The 10,343-nt window shown below is 45.3% G+C and overlaps 1 protein-coding gene and 4 non-coding genes across 5 annotated transcripts; 2 read left to right on the top strand and 3 right to left on the bottom strand.

Annotated features, from left to right (window-relative positions):
• Positions 1-2,033: 2,033 nt before the first annotated feature.
• Positions 2,034-2,105, bottom strand: Trnad-guc (transfer RNA aspartic acid (anticodon GUC)). The gene has a single exon. It is a non-coding gene; the product is annotated as a tRNA-Asp (tRNA).
• A 907-nt stretch (positions 2,106-3,012) lies between these two features.
• On the bottom strand, positions 3,013-3,084 carry Trnag-ucc (transfer RNA glycine (anticodon UCC)). Its single transcript has one exon. It is a non-coding gene; the product is annotated as a tRNA-Gly (tRNA).
• Positions 3,085-3,657: 573 nt separating this feature from the next.
• On the top strand, positions 3,658-3,740 carry Trnal-cag (transfer RNA leucine (anticodon CAG)). The gene has a single exon. It is a non-coding gene; the product is annotated as a tRNA-Leu (tRNA).
• Positions 3,741-4,899: 1,159 nt separating this feature from the next.
• Positions 4,900-6,554, bottom strand: Hspa6 (heat shock protein family A (Hsp70) member 6). Its single transcript, XM_051148351.1, is given in 11 exon segments — positions 4,900-4,972; positions 4,974-5,015; positions 5,017-5,183; positions 5,185-5,240; positions 5,243-5,287; positions 5,290-5,434; positions 5,436-5,643; positions 5,645-5,880; positions 5,883-6,010; positions 6,013-6,094; positions 6,486-6,554. Coding segments are annotated over 11 exon segments (1,251 nt in total).
• A 374-nt stretch (positions 6,555-6,928) lies between these two features.
• Trnag-gcc (transfer RNA glycine (anticodon GCC)) lies at positions 6,929-6,999 on the top strand. Its single transcript has one exon. It is a non-coding gene; the product is annotated as a tRNA-Gly (tRNA).
• The last annotated feature ends 3,344 nt before the right edge of the window (positions 7,000-10,343 follow it).

Genomic DNA, 10,343 nt, shown 5'->3' on the forward strand with positions numbered 1-10,343 from the left:
AAATTGTTCTGCACTTGTGGTGATTTGATTGAGACTGACCCCATAGGCTCAGGTAATTGAACACACGGTCCCTAGTTGGTGGATTAGGAGATGTGGCCTTGTTGGAGGAGGCCTGTCATTGGTGGGTAGGGAGTGTTGAGGTTTCAAAAGGCCATTCCTGTTTATGAATCAGGATGTGAGCTCTCAGCTCCTGCTCCAGTGCCATACATGTCTGCCTGCCTCTGCCATGCTGCAAGAGAAGGAACGAAAAGGGAAGAAGTAAAAGAAAAGAAGCATTTAAAGACGACGACAACAACAACACAACAACAACAACACACCACAACAACAACACAACAACAACAACAAAAGAAGGGAACTGACAAAGAAAGCCAACTTAGGGGGAAACAGTATACCCCACAACTTAACTGCCGTGTTACACTGTTTCATTAAGCCTTAACCTAATTATAGGTGACATTACAATAAATGGTTTCTATATAATAAAGAAAACAGATGCTAAGTCGTCATATAATATTTTAAAGGCTGAAAGTTGAAGGAGGAAATCCCAGAAAGGAGAGTCATATGAGGAAAAGTCAAATGGTGGGGGTGGGGGGGATTGGGGGGGAGGGGGGAGGGGGGAGGATGGGGGGGACGACACACACTTAGAGGGGACACATGACTCAAATCCTTGCCTCCCTCCTGAGTTGGGCATGTGCTAGGGAGGGTTCTAGGGTAGCAAGTGAGCATAATACATGAAAGACTGAGAACAGTGAGCAGAGAGTCCAGTGCTCTCACCAGGGACAACAGAAAAGCACTAAAACAATGTAAATTTTCAAAACTAAGAGACTTTTAATCAAGAAACTATGATGTAGCCATATAGGATAACACAACAATTGAAAGAATGTTTTAGGCTAATATTTAATGACTTAAGAAATAAAAAGATTCTCCTCCCCCCCCCCCCAGACAGGGTTTCTCTGTGTAGCCTTGGCTGTCCTGGAGTCACTTTGTAGACCAGGCTGGCCTCAAACTCAAAGCAATACACCTGCCTCTGCCTCTTGAGTGCTGGGATTAAAGGCATGTGCCACCTAATATAGAACTCTTCTAAATAAAAGTCAAGTAGGATTTTTTTTTTAATGTCTAAATTCATGACATGTACAACACCAAATGAACTAAGAAATCTATCTTTTACATATATAATCATTTACACTCAAAACAACCATTCAAAACAGGTAAAATTAACACACACACACACACACACACACACACACACACACACAGAGGAGAGAAAGAGGGGGGCAGAGATTCCTCTGAGGAGCTGCGGGGGGGTGGCGGGAGGAGGAATCCACTGGAAATAATATAAATGCTCAGAAATAAGTTTGTTAACATAAGTATGGTGTAATGCTGTAGCTTAACACAAGGAAGCGATTAGAACAAATGCTGAAACTGGGGCTTTAGAAGATTGAACAATTTGAGGTCAAAGAGTTGAGAATCAAGATCGGTTTGACTGTACAAAGCGCAGAATTGTGAGTCCCAGGATTTTAACACTGCAAAGGGTCTTAAAGATCGCGGTCCAATTTATGATGGTAGAAAGCATAGTCCAGAGGAATCAAAAGCCGACTCTTCCTTAAAACAGCCAACAAGTAAACAAAAGTCAAACGTTCCCCTCTTCAGACCAGCGCTCCTGCTGTGCTCGGTTCAAATAGGACGAATTTGTCATTCTGTGTCGTCTCCTGCAGCGATGGCACTGGAAAGGGGTTCAAACTTGAAAACTTGACCCAGCCCCTGCTACCACTTCCCTATAGTACAGCCAAGATGGGAATCAAAGTGGGGTCCAGTGTTTTAAGCGTGCAAGAGTCAAAACCCTAGATACAGGTATGTTTAAGGTACTGCACTCACTGCTGCCCCTTTCCCACTAATTTGGTTAGAGAAAGGGAGGTTCTTGAAATCTAAACCTTGAGTTTTGTTTTTTAAAGTGATTTTTTTTTTTAAAGAGGACTAATCAAAAATATACATTATAAAAGGAATAAGGATAATTTAAAAAGAAAAAGGTCACTAGTCTCCCCGTCGGGGAATCGAACCCCGGTCTCCCGCGTGACAGGCGGGGATACTCACCACTATACTAACGAGGAGTACTACGGCCGGAGTCCTGACATAGCTGCTTAAGAAAGATACATCTAAGCTATTCCTGTTAGAAGTTGGCACAATTTTGTTTTTATTGTCTAAAACAACACACTAAAAAAAATAAAGGTAACATGGAATTTTTATCTATCTGCCGATTTTCTAACAGCTACATCGAAACAGTGGAAAGAAACAAGTTCCTAGTTAAAATCAGTGGGTCACAAAACAAAAAGACACGAAAGTGGAAAAAAGATTGAAAGGAGAAGGGAGGAATCACAGGATTGAGAGGGAATAAAAGAAGGCTCCAGGTGAACGTAGACAAATCATTATATACATGTGTGAAATTATCAAAGAACAAATTTAATCAATAACAGAGAGACGTGATAAGTTTACTATGTCCTAATACATCCAAAATATTATTTCAACATTAATCAATCTAAAAATTTATTAACTAGATTTTTTTTAGCCTTTAAAGTCTGTAATGTAGTTTACAATAAAAATTTAATAGGAAGAACAAATAGTATCTATATAAATTTCATAAAAATATATAAATAAGAAATACACACATGTCTGTTTCCTGCGTAAAAGTTTTTCAGTATCCGAAATGAGTAGGCATTTACATTTTTCTAGTTAGTAAATGGCTCCGTTAATTATTTGTTTCAATTAATTCGATTAAATTAAAGTTTGAAAATGCGGTTCTTACACGCGCCGGCCAATTTCAAACACTCAACAACTCCCGGCTGCTGTATGTGCCTCTTAGATACAGTCTGGGTCAAGGCTGAGATTCTGACAAAAATCCCAGACCCCAGGAGATTCCCAAATAGAAAAGATGAAATAAAAACCTTTAGGAGCCTAGTAAACACAACTTGGTAGTGGTGGTTTCATTCAAAGATGTAACATTCAAGATAGGGAAAAGAATGCGTTGGCCGGGAATCGAACCCGGGTCAACTGCTTGGAAGGCAGCTATGCTCACCACTATACCACCAACGCCATATACTTCTAGCTTCTTTTTTTCCCTCTTTCTAATAGAAGTGAAAATTTTGTGGCTTGTCCTGAGTCTGTCGTCTGTGAAACTAAAAGCCTGCCCAGTGAGAAAACGCGACGTACGCCTAGAGGAAGACATTTTCTCCGCTTCTCACCCTGCTCACAGCCGGACATTCCCAGCTCCGGGCTCCGCATACACTCAGCTCCGCCAAGCAGCTCCTAGAGTCCACGCGGCACGGGATCGGTTAGGGACTTAGGACGGAGGGTAGGGAGGAGAACTGGCCGGCAAGAGAACCTCCGTGGCCCGACTCGGCCCCTCTGGAGGGAAGGAGACAGAGGAATGGTCCCAGCAGAGATGGAGATGGGAAGTTTAAAGTGATGAGGACGTAAGAGATAAGAAAGACCTGTCAGCCACCTTCACTTTTTCTGCTTCGCGAAAGCGTTCCGGCAGAATTTGCGGGGTTTTTTTTTGTTTGTTTGTTTTGTTTTTTGTTTTTTAACAGAGGTAGAAGAGACACACATGAAACGTCATCAGTATTAATGATCGTATAAGAAAGTATGGAAGCAGCAGTCCTACATGTCAGGATGGCCGAGCGGTCTAAGGCGCTGCGTTCAGGTCGCAGTCTCCCCTGGAGGCGTGGGTTCGAATCCCACTTCTGACAAATGGTACCTTTTTTGTTAACTCTCCATCGCTGAACATTTATGGTATAACTTTTGGAAAAAAGAAAATAAAAAAAATTCTTCAACCCAGGATCTCTTAATTTGTTAAGGTTCAACGCTGAAACAATGTTATCAAAGCGTTGTAAACATAACATTCTCTATTCCCTTGCTCAAGCCCACCACCAATTAAGTAGAATTGTTATTTACATGAATGTGCTATTTCATTCACAGCAGAACCGAAAAACCTAAATTCTTCATGACATCTTTTTTTCTAGAAGATCGCAAAGAAAACACTTCCTGGTTTAATAGAAGCTCAGTAGGGGAAGGAGGGGACACGGAATTGTCTTTTTGACAAGAGGGAAAGTTGTTAAGAATTTGACCATAATTGTGAGTTTAGGAAATGCTTTAGACAGGTTAGTTAACTAGCCTGACTCTGAGAAATACATCTGATCTTTCTGAGTCTCAATTTTCTTCCTAGTAAAATGGATGTAAGAATCGTTCCTAGTACTGGAAATCTGGTTAAAGCCCATGCTTTAGGAGTCACAGGCCCTAAAGGAACCTACTTCTGCTGTTTACTAAGGGGAAGCATCAAATTGCCTTCTAAATATTTATGTTTATAAACCTAGATTAGAGCTGTTTTCAGCTTTGGCCAGAGAAGCTTAGGGGTTGCCAAAGGTGATGGGAGGGAAGTCTTCAGCAGGAACAGGATAAAGATACATTGTGTGCATGTATGCAATTCTCAAAATAAAGTTCTTTAAAAAAAAAAAAGAGAGAGAGAGAGACCACGTGGGTGGCAGATATCAAAATTCACTCTACAGGTATGTGAAATTGTCAAAGAATGTATTTGTTTATTTATTTATTTATTTTTATTTACAGAAGCTCACTCTATAGCTCTGCCTGGTTTAGAACTTGGTGGGTAGACCAGGCTGGCCTTGAAACCACAGGGGTCCTCCGGTCTGCCTCTTGAGTGCTGACGTGTCCTATAAAATAATAACTTAAATTTTTTAAATGTCTAAAATCAGACAGGTGAGGGCTGCAGACGTGGCTTAGCTGTTCAGAGCATTTGTTACTGTTCCGGTACCCATAACGGACCCCTCCCCAGCAGCTCTAAGGATGCAGCAGTACTCTCTTCTGGCCATAGCAAGGAACTTTTTTTTTTTTTTAATGAACTTCCAAGGAGTTTTCAGCAGCCACTCTGTCCTTCTGGATCTCATCCTCAGCCTTGTACTGTTCATCTCACAAATCACCTCTCCACCTCCTCCTTGCTGAGCTGGGCTGTCATTGATAATGGTGGTCTAGTCAGCACTCAGGATACCACTGGCATCTACGTGAACATTTGCTTCGATGTGGGGGACTCCTCATGGGGCAGGAGGGATGCCACTGGTCCCAAAGCCGCTCGGCAGGTTGTGGTCCTTTGTCACAACCCTCTCATCCTCATATGCTTGGGATCAGGAACCCAGGCTGGTTGTCAGAGCAAATAGTGAAGGCTTGGGTCTGTTTGTAGGGATGGTGGCATCCCACCAGATTAACGTGGTCACCGTTTCACCATCTCCAGCCCCAGAGACAGGGAAGCCACATTTAACAGTAGGAAATCCTGCACTTTCTCACACTCGTCTTCCATCAACACAGCCATCTGCACAGCAGCCCCATGGGCCATAGCCTCATCATGGCTGATGGTTTTGTTCAGCTCCTTGCCCGTTGAAGAAGTCTTATAGACGTTTCTGCACCTTAGAGGCAAAGGTAGAACCACCCACCAGGATGAACTCATGGCTTTGGGCCTTGGCCAGCTTGTATCAGTTAGCGCCTTCTCCACAGGTTCCAGGGGGGCTGCAGAAAAGGTCTGAGCACAGTTCCTGGAAGTGGGCATGAGTAACGGACGCATAGAAGCCCACACCTTCAAATAAAGTCCATCTCCAAGGTAGATTGGGTGCTGGAGAATAGTATGTGTTTGGTTCACTCACAGGCAGTGCCTTATCTGCGAAGGGCCGCCTTGTTTCTGTTCCGGTCCTCCCCATGTTTGCCCCGGAACTTCTCCATGAAATAGGTCAGCATCCGGTTGGGCAAGTCCCCTCCACCTGGATAAGTGTCTCCAGCTGCAGCCTTCACATCAAAGATACTATTGCCAATGCTAAGGACCGACAGGCATCAGAGGTGCCGCCACCCAGACCAAAATCAAGCACATTGCTCTCTCCAGCACTCTGCGGGTCCAGCTAGTAGGTGATGGTGGCTGCAGTAGGCTCTTTGAGTCCCATGGTGGTACCCACCCCACCCCATCCTTGGTGGCCTGGCGCTGCCAATCGTTGAAGTAGGCAGGCACCAGGATCACCTCGAGCCTCCCAGGCTGGCCCAAGTAACCCTATGCACTTTGAGCTTGCCTCCACCTGGAATGGCCAATGCTTCATGTCCGTGAACTTGCCTTTTGGCGTCGAACATCGTATTCTGTGAAGGCCTCGGAGCTGGCATGGTGCGGTTGCCCTGGTCACTGGCAAGGATATCCACCGGTCCCGCTGGAACACACCCACGCACGAGTACTTGGTGCCCAGCTCGATGCTGAAAGCCACTTCCCTAGGGACAAACTTGGCTATGGCTTCTCAGATGCTCGAGGTGGCAGGAAATGAACTTGGTCGTCTTTCAAGGCAACCTAGCTGGAATCCGCTTGGTTTCGGGCTACGGGGTTTTTATCCGGTTGTGGGAGCCTCTCCTCCGGCCCTCGCTGGAGAGAACCTTCCCGCGCCTTCCTCGCCCACCCGAGCCGAGCCGTTCCGACTCCGGCAGAAGATTCGGACCCAGCGACCCGGAGAGTGGCTGCGCCCCATCCTCCATTTTGATTTAGAGCTGCTGCAAAGAACCACACAGAAAATTCCAACTCTACCCGGCTGATTCTATAAATGCAAGGTGGTGACCGCCACAAGTCAAGGGCACTGCAGAAGAGGACAGTCCTGCGCACGCGCGAGCCCGAGACCTGGCCCTGCTGCCTTAAGAAGCCCGGCGCTTGGTGCCGCGCAAACAGAATCCTAGCTTCTAAGCTAGAAATGTAAATAGTGGTGAGGGGCTTGTTTTAAGAGAATGAATTCTTGAAACATGAGGGTCGAGTTTTCGAGACTGAGGCAAAGAAAATAATTACATAGGACATGCGTCTAGAATTAGGGATCAACTGAAATAAGAGTGTGGAAAGCCTTTCGCTTGTTCAGCATTGGTGGTTCAGTGGTAGAATTCTCGCCTGCCACGCGGGAGGCCCGGGTTCGATTCCCGGCCAATGCACGGAGTGTTTTATTTTTGCTTTTTTTCTTCCTCTTTTAGAGGTTTTATTCCAGTATTTTCTTCAGCCTTCCCAGGAACTTAGGGTTCTTTCGTTTTGACTCTTATTCTTTTACTGGTTTACCTCTGAGGAAGTCAAACTTAACACTGTGGCCTAAGGATTCGGAAACGACCAACCCATGAGAGAATGCTGCACCGGGAGAGCCGCATTTCACTCCTGTTTTTGAGAATAATCTTATAAAGTTCCTCTTCCAAAGAAGCATCGTCCCAGAACATTTTGGAAAGACTTTGTGGTGTTTTTGTTTTTGTTTTGTTTTGTTTTGTTTTTTCTCTGCGACCCTGTTTTTCCTTGGGTGGAAATGACCCTAGGATTCAGATGTAGCGTCAGCCTATCATATGCCCTAAAGCCGTGTTCTCGGCCTTCTGATGGGGCGACTCTTTAGTACAGTTCTTCATGCTGTGGTGACCCCAGATTATAAACTCCCTAACTGTAACTTTACTGCTGTTATGAATTTTAATGTAAAGGTCTGATATGCGGATATATGATAATGCGACTACTATGGGAGGGAAGGGGTCGCGACCCACAGGTTAAGAACCGCTGCCCTAAAGGCTGAGGTGGGTTGAAAGACCTAGCAATAAAACTGCATTGCTACCCTGCGGTTTTTTAAATTGAGTCTTTTTATTGTGTCTTTTTTTTTTTTTTTTTTTTCCCCTTAATTCAGAGCATCCCATTTCGACTTTCTGATGTTGGGCTTATATTAAATCCAAACGATTTCGAGCTGGACATGGTAGCGCACGCCTTTAATCTCAGCACACGGGAGGCAGAGGCAGGCATATCTCTGTGAGTTTGAGGCCAGTTCAGGACAGACAAGATAACATAGAGAAACCCTGTCTCAGGGGGGAAAAAATCCAAACAATTTCAAAAATCTCCTTGAAGAAGAGGCCAGACCACCGCGCACGCCCACACACCACCCCCCACACACCACTACCTCCTCATCAGGGAATACAAACTTGGGTTCCCCAAATTAATACAGTCTAGGGGTCTTGATCAAATTCGTTTTTTCTCTGCCAGTTAAAGAATTAAAAGGCAACAAAAAGCCAGGCTGTGGTGGCGCACGCCTTTAATCCCAGCACGCGGGAGGCAGAAGCAGGAGGATCGCTGTGAGTTCGAGGCCAGCCTGGTCAACAAAGTGAGTCTAGGACAGCCAAGGCTACACAGAGAAAACCTGTCTCAAAACAAAAAGGCAAAAAAAATCAGGAGAAGAAAGGAGTTTATTGGGGGTGAGAGCACATACTTGCTTCAGAAGCTCTGCGAAGCAGAGTGAGGGAGAGGTGCTCAGAAAGCTAGAAAACCCAGTCTTTTTTCAAGGGCTGAAGGTTTTAAAGCCTGGGGAGAGTTTTCCTCCTCCTACTTTGGGGCTGGTCAGTTGGAAGAACATGAGGATGGTTGACTGACCCAGAATGAACAGGCCTTGAGCTTCTTGAGCCAGACTGTCAGCAGGAGCTGGCTACTGGGAGCTAAAAGCCTACAAAGCTGTCGTTCTTAAGCTGCCAGGCTTTTGTTTTAAGGCAGGACGGTGAGAGAGGAGCTGCCCATCTTGGAAATTTGCCACCTTCGTTACCTAGCCACAGCCCCTCTCCCTGCCTGTCTGCCTACAGGGAGTCTGTCTAACTCCTGGTCTCTCAACACATCACCAGGCAGTCAGAGCTCCCTCTTGCAAGTTCTCAGTATCATCGATAAAAGAACCTAAAAGCAAATCAAAGACCGTTTTATTCGAATTTGAGGAGAAATCACAGAGGGGGCCCATGCAAATGCCAGAAGCCGGCAGGAGGAAGGAGAAGGAGACAGCCCTGCCTTCTGAGGTCAGCCATGGAGGTCTGTCTGCAAGCACCTATAAAAGGGCGCTAGAGGTCTTCAAGAAAACAGTAAGAAAGACAATCATCAAGGGCAAGCACACTTAGAATTCTGGTCAGCATCTCAAGAAGAGATAGAAAGGGGGAAGAGCTAGGCATGGTGGCACACGCCTTTCATCCCAGCACTCAGCAGGCAGTGGCTGCTTTCTCCCCAGAAAGATAACAACCCAGTTGGGTATCTTAAAATATTTAACCACTCTGAGATGGAGGGGCACCTATGATCCAACACTGACTATAAAATAAAGCCAAGCTATACAGTATGTTTTATAGCATGACCTCAAACTATATATAAAAGTCTGTCAGCTGACTAGCCATGTGTTGTTGATCAAGTGATTTCATCTATTTGAGGTATACCTTCCTCTATTTTAAAGCGAGGAGGTTGGACTACCTGTGTGTTTGTTTTTAAGAGAGGGGGTCAGTGGTTTTTTGTTTGTTTGTTTGTTTAGGGTTTCTGCTTTTTGAAACAGGGCTTCTCTGTGTAGCTCTGGCTGTCCTGAAACTCACGCTGTAGACCGGGCTGACCTCGAACTCAGAGATCCACCTGCCTCTGTCTCCCGAGTGCTGGGATTAAAGGCGTGCACCATGGATCACCTTTTATAAAGACGTTGCAGCCTGATGATTTCTGATTCCAGACACTAAAGAATGCAAACCAAGCTGGCCTCGAACTCACAGCAATTTGCCTGCCTCTGCCTCTGGAGTACTGGGATTAAAGGGGCACGCCACCACGCCCAGCTACTTTTAAAGGTTTATTTAGTTCAATTACAGAGACTTTGGTCCAAGTTCAGATGGCCATATTTGCGTGGCTTCTGATGAGCAAGGACACTGTGAGAGAGCAGCTAAACTGCAGGATGGCGAAGCTGTCCCTCCTGAAAAGCAGCAATCCACACATCTGTGGAGGCATGAGCTCGTCCTTTTAGGTCTGAATGCCTCCCGTTGCTATTGCTCCACCTCCCAGCAGCACTGCACTAGAATCAAGCCTCAGTATGGGTTTTGGTTGGAACAAGTCATATTTAAACCAAGGCCAAGTGAAACAGGATGTGGTCTCCTGTAAGCCAGAACATCCCTGAGACAGAAAATGTCGATAGATAGAGGTATAGCTGCTGTGTTCAAGGAAGAGCAAAAAATGACTAAGAGCAAGCAAGGAAAAGCAGAAGGAAATGAGATCAAACAGAGGAGATCATGTGGTGTCATCTTGGAGAACATTGCAAAGTCATTAGATTTCCTTCTAAGTACAAGAAAACACTTTTAAAATTTGTTGTTGTTGTTGTTGTTGTTTTGTTTGAGACAAGAGTTTCTCTGTGTTGCCCTGGCTGTCCTGGACTCACATTTTAGTCCAGGCTGGCCTCAAACTCACAGGGATCCACCTGCCTCTGCCTCTGGAGTGCTGGGATTAAAGGCGTGCGCCACCACCGCCAGGCCTTTTAAATGATTTT

This window comes from Acomys russatus, chromosome 6 (assembly GCF_903995435.1).
Source record: "Acomys russatus chromosome 6, mAcoRus1.1, whole genome shotgun sequence".
NCBI lineage: Eukaryota > Metazoa > Chordata > Mammalia > Rodentia > Muridae > Acomys > Acomys russatus.